Source organism: Macrobrachium rosenbergii, chromosome 59 (genome assembly GCF_040412425.1).
Source record: "Macrobrachium rosenbergii isolate ZJJX-2024 chromosome 59, ASM4041242v1, whole genome shotgun sequence".
Lineage (NCBI taxonomy): Eukaryota > Metazoa > Arthropoda > Malacostraca > Decapoda > Palaemonidae > Macrobrachium > Macrobrachium rosenbergii.
In genome coordinates, this window is record NC_089799.1 from 39,170,659 (window position 1) to 39,193,475 (window position 22,817).

The 22,817-nt window shown below is 38.8% G+C and overlaps 1 protein-coding gene across 13 annotated transcripts in view; it reads right to left on the reverse strand.

Annotated features, from left to right (window-relative positions):
* Positions 1 to 22,817, reverse strand: part of LOC136837505 (DIS3-like exonuclease 2) — a 392,269-nt gene that overhangs the window by 114,956 nt on the left and 254,496 nt on the right. The window contains exon 1 of one of the 13 annotated variants that reach the window (XM_067102335.1): positions 640 to 824. The exons of the other annotated variants lie outside the window; for them this stretch is intronic. Within the exon in view, the coding sequence (XP_066958436.1) occupies positions 640 to 752 (113 nt within the window). The 5' untranslated portion in view covers positions 753 to 824. Of the gene's footprint in view, positions 1 to 639; positions 825 to 22,817 lie in introns of those variants that run through there. 13 annotated transcript variants of the gene reach the window in all.

Below are 22,817 nucleotides of genomic sequence, written 5' to 3' on the forward strand. Positions count from 1 at the left end.
CGCGGGCTCAGCAGGGTGCTAGCCGAGCACGCTACCACCCGTCCAACGAGGCACTTCACTAAGGATAACATCAATAACATCAATACCGGGTACCATTCTGACTGAACCCAAGATACCATCCAGATAATGTCACTCATCACATACAAAACTATGAAATTAAAGGCCTTTTACCGTAGCCAGTTCTGCAGCTTAAAACAAGCTGAGAAGAATCTGATATGTCTATCAAAACTGGCGTCACAACATCCCGGTAAAAAGAAACCCCTTCCAACAGACTGAGAGGCACTAGAATCAAAATCCACATGTCAATCACAGTAACGATAATAGCTAAACAGAAACACCTTCAGCAGAGGCACTGTCATTCCCTTTCAGAAAAGGCCGAGAAATAGTAGCCTAACGAGAGCCAAGAGAGCTCTCTCCAGCCATTCCAGTAGTTTTCAATTTTACTAACACGTCAGACGATTTCAATTTGTCATCCACATTCTCATAAGCTTAAAAGCCTTTTCCAGTGTCTATTACAATTTCTAATCCCGTCAATAGATATCCGGTGTCATGTTCTTATTACTATTATGGTACTAGGGGAGCAAAATCACACGCACTACCCACTGCGGCTGTGGTTATGAGAAGATATTATCCATTTACCCATTTTTCACTGTTCCTCTGGAAATATTGGCACCAGAAGAGGCAGCGAGTGGTCGCCGTAACTTCGGAAGCATGGAGGTAGTATCTGCAGTAATCGAAGTGAATAATGCCATAAAATGCACAGACTATTAAAACATAAACGAATTGTTGCCCAAACAACCGATTAAATCATGTGTCTTTCAGTAACAGCGCATCAGAATCGATACTAGAGTTGCTTCTTATCGTCTATCTAATCGCAATCTTGTATCAGTGCCGTAAAAAACTTGTCACGGGATGAAAACAAGGAATTGTGTGATGAGGGGAATATTAATATTTCACACTATCTTTTCGGTTACTCAACACAGTCAGTTACATCCAGTTCGTAAATACAAAGGCTAAAATACTCACGTCGTCAGCTGCTCATTTTCTGAAGCTCTCAGAAGGTATTGCCTAAATGTAAATCCTCTTCGTAAGCGGGATTTTATGAAAAGCAAACTTCGAGATATTGTTAAATATGTTTCGTTGAGAGAGAGAGAGAGAGAGAGAGAGAGAGAGAGAGAGATAAAAGCCAAGAGTACCAAAATGGCGTATGATGCCAAGCCAGTGTAATTCAAACCTTATTGCACCTCACGATTAACAAACGACAATCGTGACTGTCGTTAGAGAACGTCCATATCCTCTCTAAACTGCACCCCTATTCCAACCCAAACTTTCCGTAGGTTACCCGAACCTCTTATGGTCATCAGAAATCTTAAGAAAAGACTTATAGGGCGGGGGAGGACAAAAAAAAAAAATAATAAATAAATAAAAAAAAGAGAGATAATTACTTCGAGCAAAAATAGAGGCATGAGACCATTTTTTTCTTTTTCAGCTCTTATCAAGCGCCTCCATTTATAGATGACATCCGTATCGTAAATATGTTCCGGCAGAGGTAATTTCATATTTGGCATCGATGAAACCAGCCTGCGAGCTTTTTGGAGGCGAGGTAACGGTTGACGCAAATTCATGGCAACATATTTCTATTCGTACGCAGATTTGAAAAATAAAAAAGTGCATATAAAGGATAAACGACGGACAAGAGAAAATTGACTCTGTTCCAAACATTTCTAGACCTCTTCATAATTTGATAAATGGAGTGAATGGAGAATGGGAAAAGATATTTTTCCCGACAGCCCCTTGTAAGACCTGCCTAACTCCAGTCTTTCAGCCTTAACTTATTCATATTTATCTTCCACTGCATCACCAAGTTGCATTATTACAGCAAGTTCTTAGAGCGCAGGCACAGCGCCTGATAAGGGCCAATTACGTCTCGTTACATTCTACTTTTTACTGGAGGATGAAACTGCGCGGTCCCCTCTTACCGCTCATTCCAAATTGCTTCCTCGTTCTAATATGGTAACGACAGGCGCAAAGGTACCTAGGGCAATTAATTCTAATCTGTATATCCCAAACCACTTTCCAAATCAGGCAGAATAGGACATGGAAAGAATAATACTGCTCCGGAATGACACACCACAACAGCGTTGGTTAGCACTTTACCAACAGCATTGTTTTAGGAGACTGCTCAGTGCAGACGCCATCTTAGTATGACTTTTCTGTACCCTCTACTCCTTGCAATACCGATGCTTCTACTCCTCCTTCCCCCCCTCCCCCTCCTTCTCTATAAATACGCAGCAGGTGACTGGCTCTCTGTATAGAGTCTGGGGGGTCACCTTCAATTTCTGCCTTCCTTACCTAACTTATCTGTGCTGACGCCCTCTCCATTTCAATTGTCCAGATTTTTCCACAGATGAATAGACATTATGTACGTTACACCGAGGAAAAACTTACTTTCCTCTCTCAATCGTCTCCCCGAATGGAATGAAATCTTTATTAAAACAATTTTCCTCATTAACAAAATTGCATAAATTTCGGATAGAGTGAGGTTATCGCATATCTGAATTTAAGAGTGAATATGGCATATTATGCCATCGCCTACTTTAACCCATTACAGCTAACTACATATTTCTTATCATCGCCTCCAGCTCTGCATGATGCAAAAGGCCTTTGTGAAATCCCGACACTCTTATCTTTCCTCAGCTTTGTCTTCCGCAAATCATACCCATCTCCAACTTCCCTGGTCAAAGGTTCATATCCAAGTAAGGTCTGGGTTTTCCAATTATTCTGGTGCACGTGGGAGCCCATGCAGTTGATGCTGTCACGTACCATTCTCCCAGGGTTGTGTGTAGGACATGTCCAAGCAATCTCCATCTCACTTTCATCATTATCTCGTAATTATCTACATGGTATCACTTTTCACTCTGTCCTGCCATCTGATAATAATCTCACGTCTTTACTTTCAAAGCGATAAAATCTTTTACTTGAAATTTCACTGTCATACTATGGTTTATGTCCGTGTAGCAAATACAGATAGTACTAGACTTGAGTATACTACTACTTTTATATGCAGTTTCAGCAGTATTGCTTTCCAAATGTTATTCAGCCTGCACACTGCTTGATTGAATTTCTTTTAAAGTCGATCACTAAATTCCAGCTCAAGAAAACCTATAATGGATATCATTGTCCCTAAGATTTAATGTACTTAACCTTATCGATCGTTTCTTCATCTAATGTTATTGCATCCCTTTGTACATGTTTTCCTCATTACTTGTTTATGTTAGATTTGCTTTTATTTCCTACATTTGAGCAATTTTTGGAAATCCTGTTGTGTGTTGCTGATTACAACGGCGTAGTCTAAGTCTGTCAAGTTCTGTTGTTACTCCAGTCTAAACCCTGTCTTCCACCCCCTCCCACATAGAGCCTATGAGAAGGGCAAACAGCAAAGACCCATTAACATTAACTATACATCAAAAATATTATTAGCCTAGATATTCAACGGGAATGCCATAGCTGCGAAGACCTTTCATTATATTGGTTAAACAGACGTTGCCAAATGCCTTCTCGTAATCAACAAAAGGCATCAGATAGGAATTTTGAATTCCATATTCAGCGGCACGGTATTTGAACTGGCCAACACCTGCCTTATCTAACGCCAGCTTGTTCGCCCCTGAGCTTTTTTTTTATTATTTTCTTTCTACGAATGTAATCCCTCTATGGTTACCACATTCTGACAGGTCCCTTTCTTTGCTGTCTTAGGTATGATTTCTAATTCTCACTCACCAAGTTGCGTTCTCATTCTATAATCTGTTTGCAACACAGTCTAGGTAATAAATGAGGTGTCATTTCAGTTTCAGCTAAAATCATCCCTGTACTGAGTTCATCATAACCTGTTGTTTTCCATTTCCTAAGTTCCTCTATTATTGATTCCACACCAAAAACTGACTTCGTGAATAAGCGCATTCAGGTCTTCATCAGATCCACATATGTCAGTTGAATTATCCCCTCACATCTCTTGTTCATGATCTCGCAAAAATGTTCCTGTCAGCAGCGTCTTTCTTCTTCTGATGTTATTATTGACCCAACCCTCATCTGACAAATATTTTTGCCTTTTTATTTTCACCCTTGGATATTTCATTAATAATTCTATGGGCTGCCCGAACACCAACGCCGCATCCTAAATACATGTCTTCGTAAACATCATCAGCCTATTTGTCGACTATCTGGTCTTGCGTACCCAGCGCACTCTACTTTGCGTTCTTCATCTCCCCCTCCCTGATATTTGTCTTCATGCCTCTGTCTAACCTGTATTGTAGCCCAAGTCTCATCCACTACCCAAGATTTCCGTCTTCTAACCCTATATCCCCCCACGGTTCTTTTCTAGTGTACTGGCATACATTCCTAATGTCAAATCCTCAGATATGGTTTCTAGAACTGCAAACCTGTTTCACCATTCAGTTGCAAAAGCCCCTTGATGTCCTTCTTCGAGAAACTTCATAACAGCAAATCTAAATAAGCTGTCGACTTTTGTTTGGCTGCTTTTCACTCAACTTTAACGTGGCAATGAGAGGCAGGTGATCACCGCCGATATCTGCTCCTGTGAAACTCTTAACATGCCCCGGTGTTCATTTTCACTCTCGGTCAATGGTTATTTGATCTGCACGAAAAAAAAATATATGTATATATGATTTTCACTTGTTGCCACATCCTTCCCTAGCGAAATTCAAACGACATTCGATTGGAGTGACGAACTGTTGCCCATCTGGGAAGCCAGATTCAACTTTTTACGGTAGTATTTTTCAACAGTGTGTTGATTTGGACTGAAGAAATAGTACTCTTACCGGGGATCACTTAAAGAATGAAATGGAAATATTGAAATTAACTGAAAACTACAACACTTAAACAAACATTGCTGTTATTCTATTCTTTAATGTTTCCCGTATGGACTAACCTGTTGACAATCATTTCTTTATCGACAAAGACTGTTCCTGACGCGATCTGTTAAGTAGAAGGTAGGCTGACATGTTTTCTCGAAAAATGTCAAATAGAAAATTTTGATGGTATCTTTAATTTCCCCGTGAAGTACGTTGAGTTTTCAAAAAATATCTAAAAATAAGGATATACTGGTATATACTGTAAATTTTCATTTGAATTTTGCGTCAAAGTAGGACTCAATGAGTCGCAGACAGACATTATGGGTAAGACGCGGTGAGTAGAGTGATGCATGTCACTTACCAAATATACAATAAAAAAAATTTCGCTGCCAGTGAGCACGACATTGAACGCTTTTCTGATTTACTTTCATGTACTGTCCCTAGTTCTTTGCAGAGCAAGAGACCGAAGCTTGGCCGGTGCTTTTGCAGTGACAACTCTTATGAAAAACGTCACAAGTGATGAAGTTATTAACCACACCAAGAAGAGAGCGTAACCTTCACGGACTTTATGATCAGAATTCACGCCGATTTAGGCAACACATACTGCGCACTTAATTGCCCTTGAAAGCGAATTAAGACAATGAATGCGAAGCTCCACGGGAGTGGCATCGCTGCTCGGTGAGGGAGCCTCGCTTTCTCTAGCAGGTGCGGGAGCAACCGCCGTAATTGCACATCTCAACTGCCTTTCGCCCTGACACGGGAAAATTATGCGAAGTTAGCAGAACGGTAGTAAAACAATATTTGACAATTCAAAGTGAACTGAGAATATCTTCGGTTTTTTGTTAAATGATGAGGTAATGGGGATATTAGGCAATTTTGATTTATGAGTTTCTTTGGCCATTAGTGAGCGCAAAGTTTGGCCAAATGCCTTTCATTATGATTGCTACTTTTATTGTAGTTGTTTCCTGAATACTGTCTTTCTCGCAACAGATTTTCAGACACACAACCCTCTGTAAATTATTTCGATATGTGTACATACACACACACACACACTATATATATATATATATATATATATATATATATATATATATATATATATATATATATATATATATATATATATATATATATATATATATATATATATATATATATATATATATATATATATCAATCTCAGCTTTTAAAATATGATTTCGTTATACTTCAGAATATGACTTTCAAAATCATTTTCTTTCGTTATACTTAATAATATGTCTTTCAAAACCATTTTCTTGTCTTAGTATATTCTCCTTACAGAAACGAACATCACAGATGCGCGTTCCCAGAAGCGAATCCTCTCCAGAAAGACAAACTGGACTTTCTGAACGTGATTATTTAACGCAAGGAAAGACTGCTCATTCGCCTAACAAGAAGAGTACCCTAACAGGCAGAGAGAGACAGCATCCGCCCAGTTCTCCGTCAGGTTGCGGGACTATCCTCTCGGGCCAGTCTCTGGAAGAAAAAAAAAAAAAAAAAAAAAAAAAAAAGAGAAACAAATGAGGAGAAATACAAGACCCACAAACAGCCCTGCTAGTCCGTGCGGTTGGAATACCAACCAGTGGAAATATAATGCCGTGCCCATAAGGGTGATGCTAACCAGGAAGCCATAAGCCTAAGGCCTGTAGATCTCTCGCTGTTGAGGGAGGTTAGTAGGGGACGACCATTCATGCGCATTTCTCTCACACTTCGCAGCTCTCCTCTTAATCTGTTTGGTCTCGCACTGCCATATTAGTGACTAGGGCCAGCGGCAGAGAGAAACGCCCAAAGGGAATTATAAATTGTTTCGGGAATTCCTCTCTCTCTCTCTCTCTCTCTCTCTCTCTCTCTCTCTCTCTCTCTCTCTCTCTGTATGGTAGCTCGAGGTTCGAAAACAAAACACCGCATCTATAAATGGGAAATCCAAGTAATGACACCGATTTACATGGTAAAAGAATTCCAGTGTTAAACATGGTAGATGGTTTGCAGTTTTACCGATATCACTGTACAAAGGCAATAAAAGTAGGACGTTAAAGGTGACAAAATGATAAATAAATAAATAAATAAATAAATAAATAAATAAATAAATAAATAAATAATTTATTTAAAACCCTTTTTTAAACAGCTAACGCACTTCTTTTAAAGAACTTAATAACACAGGCTCTGTAATCTCCCTCTCATTAAGTAGCCGCATCTCTCTCTCTCTCTCTTACTCTCTCACACACACACACACACACACACACACACACACACACACGTGGTGCACAAGACAGATAAACAGGTAGTAGGCAGTTAGAAAGAGATTAATAAAATAGAGAGCGAGCTTCCTCTGGGGAGCCGCTTGATGTCTGATCCAAATTTAGTCCCGAAAGGAGGACTAAACTATCTAAGTGTTCCCCCCAGACACTTCAACACCCGGCATGCAACAGCAACAGGCTAAACTGGTGAACGCTATTTGTAGTAGTTGTAGTAGTAAGAGAAGTAGGAAGGATTGAACCGCTGACAAAGGTTATTCGGTCTCTTACGCAGTGGGCGTATACGCTGTATGGCACATCCCACTTGCTCCTCGTTCTGTACTGGGGACGACCAGGGCACATCAGCATCTTCAAGTAACCAGCAGTGACTCATATCCTGACCTTTAAATCTTAGAAGAACCAAGTACACTCGGAAACCACAATCTCCAACCCACCTAGGTCGTGCTCCGAGTTTATCAGCGGGGCCTTTCTGGACGGCGGGCAACGCCAACTATCAGGGATTGAAACACACTCGAACACCTTTTGAACTCCTGCGGATTTTTTTTTTATGATTTTGCTGCATATAATGCCTGGTATGATTATGTAGACAACACTGTGTTGAATTCTACAACCTGTATAATACCGAAACGAAGAAAAATTGCCGAAACTGCCGGGTCTTAGTTAGCAAAGCTGGGAGGGGGTGGGAAGGGTAGAATCTGTCCAGAAAGGTCACGCTCATAAACTCGGAGCACGACCTAGGTGGGTCGGAGATTGTGGTTTCCGAGTGTACAACGAAAGCATAAACGTACCGTTAATCCAAAGATATCTGCATTGATCATAGTGCGAAATTCTGCTGTTTGTTTAAAGAGCAAAGAAAAACGGAAAAGTCCAGGGATTTTAATCTACAATAAGTTAAACTTACTCGAAACGTTTCGACAATTTCGTATGAGAACGCTTCATTTTTTAACGATTGTACAAGGTGATCTGCTGTAACCAAATTCACTTCAAGGGTCAATCATTTAATTAAGAGTCTCAAATAGCGAGAGAAACCGAATCTTTAAGCTAAAGCAGATTTTACACCTTCTGGAAAACATTTATTTTCATCTCCCGAGATAAAGAATAGACAGACAGCAAAATGATCTACAGCAAAGACTTTACCAAGAACCAAAACTTCGTGACTGAGCATCTGCTGTTAGACTATTTAAATGAAAATAAGTCAAAATTCGAAGCCAAGTTATTTATTGCAAGAACAGCAATCAACAAACGGGCAACCAAACTACCGCTTAAGAGTCGTCGCAACGAGAAAACGATCATAAAAGTGGCAGGTTGCACCGTAAAAAATTAAATGTACCGCCGAACCACATCGTTTTTGCTTCCGCGGTCTGATCGTTACCGTGCAACTCCCTAGGACTTGACGGGCACCACACCTTCTAGGATTATAAGAGAGAGAGAGAGAGAGAGAGAGAGAGAGAGAGAGAGAGAGAGAGAGAGAGAGAGAGAGATGCATATCTAATGAAATATAACTGTTACTGAAAAAATAGGATACAGGGGACAAAAGGAAGACCAAAGATATAATCACTTTACCGAACCGTTGAGAGAAGGAAAGTTTCAGTTTCGAATCTTCATATAATCAAGCGCTTTCGCCAAAAACAAAAGTAGAACTTATCAGTTTGTTAAAATCATCGTATAAAAAAGGAACGTATAAGGGCTTCCTTGCATTTAGTCATCTTTAAAGACATCATGATAATTAGGAGAGGCAATCAAAATCGGCTCCAAATAAATATAGATCGCCATGCGCAATCCAATCCCTAACCGAGTACGGCTTCTCCGTTGCGTTCTTAGAGCAATAAAAAAGGATTTATTTTTCTTGCAAAACTTGTAATTTACGAAGCTTTCACAAAATGGTTACTGTCCAGTGTATCTAAGTCATTTGTCTCTATGCTCAAGATCAAAATAAACTTGTAGGCTACTGCAATACTTCTTAAACTTGAAAATTTAAAATTTAATCACTATTTCTACTATAACTTGGAAAATCAGTATTTTAATAACGGTAATAAGGTACAAAACGATTCCAAGCAATAACAATCAGTCAAAATGATCTTACAGTATATACCATATAAAACCATGACCCTGCATGTCAGTCATATTCTGGAGCTCACTACCCATGGAATTTTCCCTCTCGACTTGACCCCAAATTCCAGTCGAACAGGACGCTTAATTGCCATGCAGTGGCCTTCACTACGCATGACGCTTCCACAGCGTCCGTCAAACAGGTCGCGAGCTGGAATGTCCTCATTATTAAATGGCTGGTGACTGTCTTGAAAAAGTTCTCTGCATTAGTCCATGCACCCAGAATTGAATACGGCGTGCGGTGTGTTGAATTGTTTCGAGATTCCCTATCGCCATCTACAGAACTTGCACATTCTCAACGTATTCACTGAAGAACGACAGATCTGAATTCTTCAGCAACTAGGGCGCTCATCCCCTTAAAAAGGACTGCGATAGGAGAAGGCAAGGGCGCTGCCCACTAGGCCACACAAGTCTAAAAGAAGTTGGAACCTGAGAGCAACTGCACCCAAGGAATTACCTGGACAAGCTAACTGGATTAAGATAAAATTTGGTTTCATCATATGTTTCTTTTACCCGTTTTCTATGAACACTGTTTATTGCATTGAAATATAGTACAGTGTGTGTCGATTATATAGCCTATATATATATGTGTGTGTGTGTGTGTAAAATTTTCTTTCACTATACACTTTCTGGGATAAGATTGGTAGTTCCAAACACTTTTTCCCGTGGGCACCATTACAGTCTTTTCCTGAATAAGTTGACATGTTACAAATCCAAGCAGAAAGTTAGAGATAAATATGGTATTTCCATAAAAAAAAATATGCACGAGAAGCCTAACTTGGTAAAGGAAGTTGACGACAATCCTTGGATAAGAATAACTGGAAAATAGTATGTGTATGAGAACAAAGGTCCAATTTGTACAAAATACGAGGTTGAATAGGTGGTCACACATGACTTCTTAAATAATAAATTCGACACTGAGCCTCTAAACCAGTGCTTCTTAAACTTTTTTGCTTTGCGCCCCCCCTCTCCATTGTGTATAGATCCCACGCCCCCCCCTCTACCCCTGAAATTATTATGTATAGATCCCACGCCCGCCCCTCTACCCTTGAAATTTTTCCAACTATAAAGTCTAAACAATATTTTGTTTATTTGCATACTATTATACTTCACTGCTTATATGAGTATATGGATGAATGTTAGATTTTTATTTCATTGCTGTTAAATTTTTTATTAGTATGCACTGTACTATATTTCAATGGAATAAACAATGTTCATAAAAAACGGGTAAAAGAAACATATGATGAAACCAAATTTGATCTTATTCCTTATTCAAACAGTATCAGCATTATACAGATCACACTGATAGAAAATATTAGGAAAAATACTAATTAATAAAAAGTTAAATCTTTTTACTATTAATACGATTATTCGCGGATCATGACCACATCAAGAATTATTACACATCCTCCATAGTAATTTATTTATCCATATTTATGCAGTATTGGAAAACAAAAGACACTGATGACAATAAAGCCATAGTTGTTAAAATTTTTTTTCATCGTTACTAGTTTAACTGCATGTAATAATATCAACGAAACAGTGGATAATAGCCAGTGGCCTTTTTGACTTGGTAGTGTTCATTAGTGGGATGGGTGATATACACTGGCTCTTTTGGCCAGCTAGTCGAGGAATACTTGGCGGTGTCTGGGCTGAATACACATGGGAGATCGCTTGCCACACTAAGTTACTTTCTTTTCTTTGTTCTGATTCCACTAATGCGAGCCGAGCCGATTTGAAAAGAAAATTTACTTATATTTTGAATTTTTGGCAATTAGAAATATGGAAGTAGTGATAATGTTTTTGGAAATTGTGCAATTAACATCACAAATTAAAAAAAATAATAGGTAACACTGCTTGGAAGCTTCTGGCGCCCCAAGTTTAAGAATCACTGCTCTAAGCGGTCTCTCTGGTGTTGATTCTAATTCACCCAGGGTGTAATGGGAACGGAATGCCTGGTTAATTTCCTCTTTTCTTTTCATTTGAACATTTATACCTGCATAAATGACTGATTAAGTCGCTAACAAAAGATTTAGGAGGTTATATTTTTATAGATATTGAAATGTACTCAATTAAATCGTTGTTAAATTTTGACATGTACTAGCCCACAAAGCCGAGAAGAAAGTTGATCCCGGTCTGATTTTTTTTCCAGTTATCCAACCGGCGCCCTCAAGCACAGAGGCGAATAATTCGAACGAAAAGGATAAGCAGTGAAAGATGACCCTTCTTGACCCAACACGGATCCTTCTCTCATTCCAAGTTCTACCTCAAATTGCACTCGAGCTGGAGACATGTGGCCCGGGAGGTAATTTTCAACTTATTTAAAAGATAAATGAAAGTTATACTGATGTTTTAGAATCAAAGTTTCCATGAACTTGAGTTTCAGATGATTGAGGTTATATGCACACCTACTATTTTATCTTATTTTAAAAAAAGCACGAGTGTTATGAAGAAAAAACGAAAGGCAAAAATAAAAAATAAAAAACTACAATATGCGGACTCATCTGTTGCACAGGTCCTTCCTTTCCGTACAAAAAAAGACGCAATGGAATTGGCATCAAACGTTTCAAGGACGACATGATCATTAAAGCGAATGACAATACTCTTTCTTTTTTTTTTCAATTCAAATGAATTAATAAGACCCGAAAAAGGCTTCAACATTAGTGAGATTGGGTTAAATTCTTTTGGTATGCAACTATGTACATCTCAATACCAAAATGAGGTTTGGTGAATAAATTACAGTATATTTTTTTGAACACCAATACAAGTGGGCCAAGCCCGAAGTAGGCAAAGTTAAAAGTTAAGTATAACTTAGTTTAACCAAACCACTGAGCTGATTAACAGCTCTCCTAGGGCTGGCCCGAAGGATTAGACTTATTTTACGTGGCTAAGAACCAACTGGTTACCTAGCAACGGGACTTACAGCTTATTGTGGAATCCGAACCCCATTATACCGAGAAATGAATTTCTATCACCAGAAATAAATTCCTCTAATTCTTCACTGGCCGCCCGGAGAGTCGAACGCGGGCCCAGCAAAGTGCTACTCGAGTACGAGATCGACCAGTCCAACGAGGAACTGCAAAGTAGGCAAGACACAGTATAGCTGGCCGGAAGACCTTTACATCAGCAGAGAAGAAAAATACGACGAGGCCAAAATTCAATGTAATATAACTTGAAACTATTTAAGAATTCTGATGAAATTAACATCCTGTGGGCTTCGTTTCTTTCTACAGTAGACCAGATAGTCAGATGCTTCGCTGAATATCGCTTCAAGAAAGTTTCATTACTGATATCATAAAATGAAACTCCCATACACACACAAATATATTCATGATAATTCAATATCCATACACTTCTTCTCTACAATATACTGTGTGTATATATACTCGTGTATATATATATATATATATATATATATATATATATATATATATATATATATATATATATATATATATATAAGAGAGATAACCTTTCGAAACCTGACTTATATATTAGCACCTTGATGTTCAACCAAGCCCCTGGACCCTGCATTTTCAGTGACATCGGACGAATGAACTGGAGACACTTACTGACAGAATCAAACGGCCATAACTTATCACTCTAACCTGCAAAGTGCTCTTATTAATGAGCGGCGCGTATATTTCACGACCCGTTCTGTTCGGAATTCATTCTGCCACACAAATTGTCATTAGTCCATGATGATTGATGACTGGAGGAGAAACGAGTAGCCTACTGACCATCAGACAACGTCGTGATTGATCTCGTCTATACTCTCATTATTTCAGACTACAATGAATAATTGTTACTTATAGTGATATACCACGGATGAGAGTGTACGACTGTGTCGATGAGAATTAATAGGGATTGCAAGAATGTGAAGAAAAAATGAATGAGAAAACTCGCATCAATAAATAAGCAGACTACAAACAAGCGTCGAGAGCCCGGAGAGACTCAAGGGACTGCTGGAGAGAAAGCAGTCGCCCGCATACTTTGCGGTGTTCCTCCGTTAGGTTTAACTAAACAAAAAGTTCACGTTCATAAGGAGATTGAATAGAAAAACTAACCCGAGACCCTTTGGAGGCGACTTTAAACTGTACCGAGTAAGTTTTTCCTAAAATAAAAAGAGTGAATAGAAATGGAGGCGACTTTAAACTGCACCGAGTAAGTTTTTCCTAAAATAAAGGAGAGTGAACAGAAATGGAGGCGACTTTAAACTGTACCGAGTAAGTTTTTCCTAAAATAAAAGAATGAATAGAAATGGAGGCGACTTTAAACTGTACCGAGTAAGTTTTTCCTAAAATAAAGGAAAGTGAATATAAAAACTAACCCGAGAACCTTTGGAGGCGACTTTAAACTCTAGCGGGTAAGTTTTTCCTAAAATAAAGTTCAGTCTACGCAAGGAGAATTCCTTGGGAGAAAATTGGAAAAACTCTATAAAAACTGATCATCCCAATTTTAATCGATTTGACCGCATAATTTGGTAATTACGGGTCAAGACTGAAATTAACTGAACGATTTCATTAAGTAGACCTTGCTATGACGACAATTAACACATTTTTAACAATTTCTCTCTCTCTCTCTCTTACTGTGTCTGCAACATGAAGGGATATTAAAGATGACTCCTGTCAAGGTCACATTACACCTTGAGCATACTACAAAGTCTACAATAATTCCGGAAGAAATTACCAGTGACATCCTTATTTGAAAATTTTATCTTTTGCTCTTTCAGCAAAAAAAGATTTTGTTTGTTAAAATAAGCTATATCTATTTAACTCCCGCTTTTAGCGTTAAGCGCAATGTTTCTCAACATTGCAAGAAGTGTTCTTGCTAAGTACTTGCAGAACACAGTGAGATAAGAGAAAGAAATGAGATCCGTAAATTCGTCCAAAACGCTCTTTAGCATAATATAATAACACGCTGAGCTCTAATGATGTCACGATCATTAAACAGCGAAATCTGACTCTGAAGTCTTCAGACCCTTTGCATTACATGACATCACTGTTTATCAACACAAACAATTCTGGTAAGTCGACGCTGGTTACTGGTTAAATGGATTCATTATGCGAAGCCACAGCTGAAAAATAATCCTTACGGCCGAAGCAAGGAAAGCTAGTGACAGAAAGGGAAGGGAAGGGATGGGAATAACTGGCCTGCTCCGGATCACAACATCCTCCCACAGGGAATATTTGAAATTCCTGCGTTTGGCTTTGTGGTCGTGCAACTGGGAAGGGTCACTTTCCCGATACCTTCTCTTTTTCTTTCCAATTCTGGATCCGCTTTCTTCTCTTATCAAATCTTCGGGCTTCAGAATAGCTGTCCCTTATCACTGATAAAGAGCTGGCGAGAAATCGGGAGACTAAAGGAACTGTCATCTCAGTTCATTATCTATCTGGACGGGATACCATCCAGAAAATCCCGTCTGAAACACGCAAGTCACTGCCCAACGTCACTTCGTTTGAAATTAGGGCAAATAAGTAAACAATGAAAGTATCGAATATAATTGTGACGCCAAACCTCCGGGCATTGTTGGCGAGATTCCGGATGTCCCATCATGCAACAAAGCTCTTCGCGGCCGGTAAAAAGCGCCGAAATGAGGTTGTCATTATTATGATGTCATCTGGGTGGAGAGTCATCTTCCCTTCAAGTAATGCCTACGTGCTCTGTAAACTCCCCAACCCGCCTCTACAATACCCTGGGTCACATGTCCTCAGCCTAATGGCTTCATCCTCGGAGTCCTGCGCTCTCTATCCTGTTCTGAACTCCTGACATGGGAGGGGTCTCTCTCTCTCTCTCTCTCTCTCTCACGGTGGGCCTTTTTTCTTTTAAAGTCCATCTGTTTTTACCTAATCATATGGAATAACTATTAAGTAAACAACATGCACTCATGATCTTAGAAAGCCAGAGCCAGGATAAGATATGCATAAATATGACAACAGATTTTAAAATAGTTTTCAGCCTTCAAAAACGATTTTTTTAATAAAAATGATATCTGTAGGGTTGACATTGCTTCAGAGAATTTACCAAAGTCATTGCGTGAGCGACCAGGGGCAGACAGAAAAATGACTTAGTAAACTGCACTTTACGTAGAATATACAATAGCTAGATAAGTTCAGTTGGTCACATGTGACCGTAAATAATATCAAACCGTGTGTCGTTGTGTCCTAAATCATGTCATACCAAATGTTATGGTGACTGATATGACCAAGAACAATATTCATGATAAATGCCATAGGAAGATGAGTAGCAAATTCTAGTCATCAAATGCTCAATCAGATAGTCTCAACATTGCAGTATTAGCAAATGAATCAAACATATATATATATATATATATATACATATACATATATATATATATATATATATATATATATATATATATATATATATGTACATACATATATATTTATATATATAGAATGTATATATATATATATATATATATATATATATATATATATATATATATATATATATATATACACACATACACATATATATATATATACACACATATACATGAATATAAATATAATATACATAGATATATTTATATATATAGCGAATACATGTATGTATAAATATATATATATTCATAAAACTTTCATGACAATGGATATCCTCTTTAAAAAAAAAAAAGGCTACCGTCACATAATAGCCGGATGTAATTCAAGTAATTTCCAAGGTGAGTTATATTTTGAAGAGGCGAGGAGCACGGAGCAAAACGCAGGGGGAAGTTGACTTACGACGAAACAGGATTAAATAACTCGCGATGGAGTTATAACATAATGACAGAGATGTTTATACTGAGAGCCATTAAGAGCGTACACACATATAAGATAATAATGAGGAAACGAGGATCTTATCTCATGACGCCCGTTGTCACGAGACTTTGCCTGTTGCACCACCGCTCTCTTCCAACTGAAGGAGTCAACAGATTTATATATCCCGGAAACCTCGCAACAGGAAGTTCACCGAGATGCATCAATTACATTCTAACAGAAATTGCACACAAAAAAAAAATCAGTATACAGGTAAATTCCATTCATTTATGCTGCATCGAAGTGAAACGAACTTCACGAAGGAACTTTTCTTTTTGCATTTCCACTCATTCTTGCTCGATTCTCATGTTCAGCATATCCGCGGAGATGTTGCAGGGCATCTGTGTATTCTGCATAAAATCAGAACTTCGTCATCAGCACCAAGGGCCTCAGACTCAGTGACGTCCACAAAATGAGGGATTAGAAATGAGCGGTCAAAGGAAGGGGAAGTGACTTTGAAACTGTTGAGATGAATTGCTTGCTTTATAAATGCTGCGTGAGAAGAAATGAAATAAGGAAGGTGGAAGTGCAAGAAAAAGTGAGTAAGTTAGCACAAGTAGAAGGTAGATTATTAGAGCCTCGATGGCCAAGTCGGTTAGAGCAGCAGCCTCAGACTTCTTAGAGGTCTGTGGCGCGGGTTCAAATCCAAGCCGACCGGTCAGAGAGGCGGACACTTTGCTATCCGTGTAGACACCTCGGGATTATGTATGTTATCAACGGATAGGTTTGCTTTAAAGCAAATGGGTGTTACAGACCAATACACACACAAAAACAAAGACATCCATCACCTTCTAAAAACATAACAGACACCTCACACGTCTCGACTATCGACCTAACCGTGCAACGACTCCTCGCTGCTGGGAGAAAGGGCGCTGGTGACTAGTACATGTACATACGCTACCGGGGTCTAAGCGATGACAGGCAGGGCAGCCAATCGAGACTACAAAGCCTACCCCAAAGCCAAATCAAAGTCCTTCACAAGAAGGCATCGTGCTTACCCCATACAAATGGGAAAAAAGCACGTTAAAAGAAGATGAAGAAGAAGAAGGTAGATTTGTTTTGGATAGTTGCAAAGAACGCAGGACGAATGGAGAAAAGAGCTGATATTTCGGAAGTGTTAGGAAGGAGGAGGTGAAGACAGGTGAGGTGAAACAGCAATTGGAAAGGAAGGCCCTAAACGTTCAGGAAAAGCAAGGTGCGCAGGATAGCAGTAATAGCTCAGTCTGACACGCAGCAGCTGATAAGCCTCTTGTATAGGTGAAGTTGCGGAAGTTTTCTCCCAGGGGTTTCCTTCACGGTTTAGCATTTAACGCATGAGTGTGACAGCGTTCTTGTATGGGTAAAATCTTTTCAAGACTCGTCTGTAGGATCTGCCTCAGATTCTATTGTATTATATCATTACTGCGCTAGATTCTTAATTTTTCTTTTCACGTGCTGGTCTAGGCCATCTTTCTTCAATGACATTCGCCGTTCTCGTCTCAAAAGCTGCCTTTTTGAGATGGAATAGAATGTAAACGAGAGCAGATGCAAAAGCAAAGTAAAAATGGAATACTTACACAGTATCTCACAGAGATATATGACGAAATGTCAATACAGCAATTATCAGTGCTTCCCCAAATCTGACTTTTGATAAAAGAAGGATCAATTTTCGCACACATTTCATGGTCTGTGAATGTTAAAACTGACGGCAATATAAATCTACAGTGTGCCTTGTTAACAAACCATAGGCACCTCCCAAGCCCTTGCTTTCAGTCTCTGACTGCGCAGCCGTTCCTTGCACGGTCCTCCCACTTGGGTGAGGGAGGCCACCTGAGTCATCCTCTTCCTGTCCTGACTTTGGACCTCTCAACTAAGAACGATCTCTTTTGTCAATTTTCTAAGAGTTCAGAATCAGGCTGAATGATCTGGTCATAGTCACTGAATACTTTTATTATTCAGTGACATTTTTTGGCTAAAACAGTAGGAACGAAATTAAACCTAATTAAAACTAACGCCATAGTTTATAAACAGCTTTCGTTTTACTTATGCTTGCATAAGCTATCTTTAACTTACGGAATGAGTGCCACTTTGCAACAACAAAAATACTACCGAGGAAGTATGGACAGGAAAACTTACAAGAATATTTATCTATTTATCAGCCTGAATCATGCATACTACCAAAGTACAATTTAACACAATAAATACGAGAAAGTAAGCACAAAAAATGACGAAATTTCAGTATGGTTGCTCTCCTCTTCGCCAAAACTGAATGAAACAAACAAACAAACAACTAAGAATTGTTCGCGAACAGATCCACGTCCCTCTGCCAAAATATTCAGCAATGTGATTTTTTTATCAGGACCTGCGTTTGTAATGATGGAAATGAGAAGACCTCGTTCCAAACAAATGATAACATTTCAACTCTATGAGTACCAAAAAAGCTACGGCCCATTTCATAATTTCCTGAGTACCCACGATCACAAAGACTCGTTTGTTTCTCGAATAATGTAAATTTTTATTAATATTCTTTCTTTTTCAGTTCCTTTAAACAAACAGAATGATCAATGAAGCGTCAAATTCCTATTACAATTTCTATACGATCGCATAAAAACACTTTTGATGAAATTCCTTTTTCTTACATTTATTCGTTGGGACAAATCATATATCGTAGAAGCTTTGACGTGAAGAGAGCGAATCAAAGTTCACTAGAGACAACTACAGTCTCCTGCTGTTAACGAATCCACCCAACCCTAATGTCCACATCATAAGTGACAGCCGGTAGAGAGAGAGAGAGGAGAAAAGGGAGAAAAAGTAACAAGCAGTAGCAGAAACTATACTGAAACAGATTCTGAGGGATCTGCTCCTTCACGAAAACCCAACGATCAAAACCCCCCATAATCTGTTTTAGTACAATTCCGCATGAGACAATCTAGAAACCGCACACACACACACACAACTCACACACACGCACACACATTACAAAAGCAGTCGACGCGCTTTTGCAAAGTCACTCCCTTACATGACAAGAGGATCAACATTTTCCTGGAAAGTCCCCTCCTGACAGCTCTGAAAACTTTCCAGCATCATAAGCAACGCAAGTAACGTCGAGGAAGCCGGACTGAGGACGGAAGCGACAACGGCGCTGAACTTGGAGAAAGCGACAGAGAACGAGGCAAACGTACGCAGCAGCCACAGCGCAAAGTAAACCTCAAAACAAACACAGCGATGAAGCAGACATGGGTGTTGGGTGCTGGGTGTAGGGAGTGAAGGTATACTGTACGTGAACGACGTTGGGGGTCACGGGAGTGGGCGGCAAATCATCTATTGGGATGGGGGTTTCGCACAGAGCTCTCGGTGGGTCGTTGGAAGTACGGTAGGGGGGGCGCATGCTTCGTCCGAACGCTGCCTGCTGTTGCACTGTCAGGGCCAAGGTTACACACCATCGATCGAGCAGCGAGTCCTCCCGGCCTTCCCTCCCCGTGTTCGGACACTAGCTGCCTCTATTGATGAAAGGAAGAATGCATGGCGCCAGCCAGAAAGACGTTGTATTTGTTATTCTAGTTCATCTACCGTTTTTAGATTACGAAAATACATTTTTCATAGACTAAAAGCCCAGTAAAACAAGGCCAAGTCTGAACCAAGAGAGGTGATGCAATGTCAGCATGAAAACTAAAGCTTATCTTAAATTTGCTGACAAAGCCTACGAAATCTTTCCTATGTCACGGACAAAGATGAGTAACGAGTTAAAAAATGTAATTCGAAAAAATTCTTCAAACATTCTCCATCGTATTGTCAACAGTCGATGCTTCAAAAATTCCAAGGTGTATTTAGCGTCAAGTTACGTCACAAGCCTTATAATGATCACCCAGCCCTGCGCTTATGCCTGTTCTCATAGGTGTATAAAATTACTTTTCTTCTGAGGTCAGTGGATTCATTTTCCTCAACACGAGAATCTAAACCAAAAGGTAAACTGTTTAATAAAATGTACAGATGTCCAACGGTTGTGGATTATGCGACCTGCGTTTGATAAGAAAACAGCAAATTAATGATTTACTTAGTGTTTTTCTCTTCTTCACTTTTATATATATATATATATATATATATATATATATATATATATATATATATATATACACATATATATACATATATATATATACATACATACATGCATACATACGTACACGTGTGTGGGTGGGTGTGTTAGCTTAGACACAACCGACATTTAACCGTATAAACCTCCTGCAAATAACTGAAGAGAGAAAGTATAAACCTATTGTAAATAACTGAAGAGAGACGTATACTAAGTAAATTATAATATATGCAGTGATTTCCACACGTGGGTTTACTTCAACGAACAACAGTCCAGGATTTATGATCTCAAGTCTTCTAGGTGTTCAATCAACGATGGTGTCATAATGCAAAAACTTCCACAACAATCACTTCACAGAAAGGATTATCCCGTGCAACCTGGACTGCATGACTCTCTCGTTTCAAAACTTGTGCCACTCCATCAAGAGGGTTCTAGATCTTCTTCTCCTGCTGGGATGATAGCGAATGGCATACATTTGCGTCACCTATTCAGATTCAGTTACTTTTTGTAGCCATTCCGATCCCAGAAGGCCAGACGAAACATATGAAATAAGAGGTACTGTAGTAAAATGAACAAGTCAAACATCAGACGACCATATCAGTCGTCTTTCAAAGGTTCAGACAGTTATTTCGTCTTACACATTTCTCATTACTTCACAAGTATTAGCACGTGGTACTAAAGCTGTATGCATTTTTTTATTCACGTGCAGTTGTGACTTTAACACAATCACTAATATTAAGCCACAAATATCTTTTCATATCGAATTCACCAGACCAAGGGGAATGGCAACTGATAAGAGCGTCTGGGCTAGGTATCACGATAAACAGCTGACTTTGACACTCCGCTAAATCCTGGAGGAGACAGATGCCCTCATCTGTTATAATGCTCCTTGAGTGTCAGTTATTCCCAAGGGTTACTGAGTTCGATTTTATACGATATTTATGGCTCTTTCTGTGTTCATAGGTTATATCTATACGGATAAAGAAGGAAGAGAAAAAACAAAGAAAATCTGACTCATACACAAACATACATTACCACACACACACACACAATATGTATATATATATATATATATATATATATATATATATATGTGTATATATATATATATATATATATATATATATATATATATATATATATATATATATATATATATATATATATATATATATATATATATATATATGTGTGTACACGTGCGCGTGAATGAGAGTGGACAAGGCAAATAAAAATGGAGTCCAGCGTCGGGGAAATCGATAGACATGAAATTCCTACAACCCACGTAATCAGATTTTCACGGTCAAGGTCGCTGGTCCACACTAGGTAGCAATCACTGGTGTTTCGCGGCGATTATTGGCAGAATTCTCTTAGCAGAAATGCAGACTGTTGACAGAGTCCAAGATTTACAAGTGAACAGCGCTCACACATGAAACGCCAACCCCTACACACACACACACACACACACACACACACACACACATATATATATATATATATATATATATATATATATATATATATATATATATATCTATCCATATATATGTATGTATACATATATATATATATATATATATATATATATATATATATATATATATATATATATATATATATATGAATGAAAGACCACGTCATCCAGAAACGGCAAGAATGCCTACAAGATACGGATGACAGGCGCAATGCACTCTGAGGAGTTCGACGCGCTGCGGGTGAGCCTTCTGTGTAGGTGTACGGAGCAGCCAATGCTGTGAAGTTTACTGTCGATTTCACAAAGCAGAACGACAGCCCGATAGTCGAACATTATATCTGAGATACATTTCAAGATTGTTAAAGAAATCATTCGACTCTCTTAGAGCGAGAACCACCGATATAAAATTGCCGAGGTATTTCCTGAGAATAACCACAGCAGAGGACAAAATAAGAAATTGAAGACAAAGGTTGTCTTACACACCTGAGCAAATAATGCACATGGCGTCAGCTCTTAGAATTTCTTGAAAGTAAGGGCTTGACGTGTTAATTAAACAAATCATTCGAATTTCAGATTTTTCTCGTGGTGGATCACACTTCAGAGCAAAAGTGCTGGTGTCACCCATTCTAACAGTTGCCTTCGGTCATTGGGTTTTATAAAAGGTTTTCAAAGGAAGCTCAAAGGTTGATGTGACAAGTGATGAAAAATTATCCTGAGAATTTGACTGAAATGACAAAAAGCCTTTACTATTTGATCGACAGAGCTCCTATCTACAGCAAAGTTTGACTTTAATATGTTTGTCCCGATGTTCCTGTATTCTGAAGCGGAACTGAAAACGGTTACTGAAAAGATCGTATCACAAATTCACAGAATAATCACCGAAAATTCCCTTACGTGGTCAATTTTCGTGTGCGTGTTCAGGAATCATTTTCCAGTTCCTTTTACGTACATATGCAATATGCAGTCACTAAAGGTGTATTCCTGACTTTGCAAACGTATGGTTAAAAGTTTCACGTCATAAACAGGGACTGTTTGAATCTTTTTGCATGCAACCATTGGAAGCACATTTACACAGTAAGGATCCTCCACGTGATATCCTGTTGTACCTATGTGTATTTTTCTCATAATCATGGACCAAGGAAAGGATAGCATAACCCAACTGCTTCACAACAAAGGAACGACGTCGAAAGATTTGTC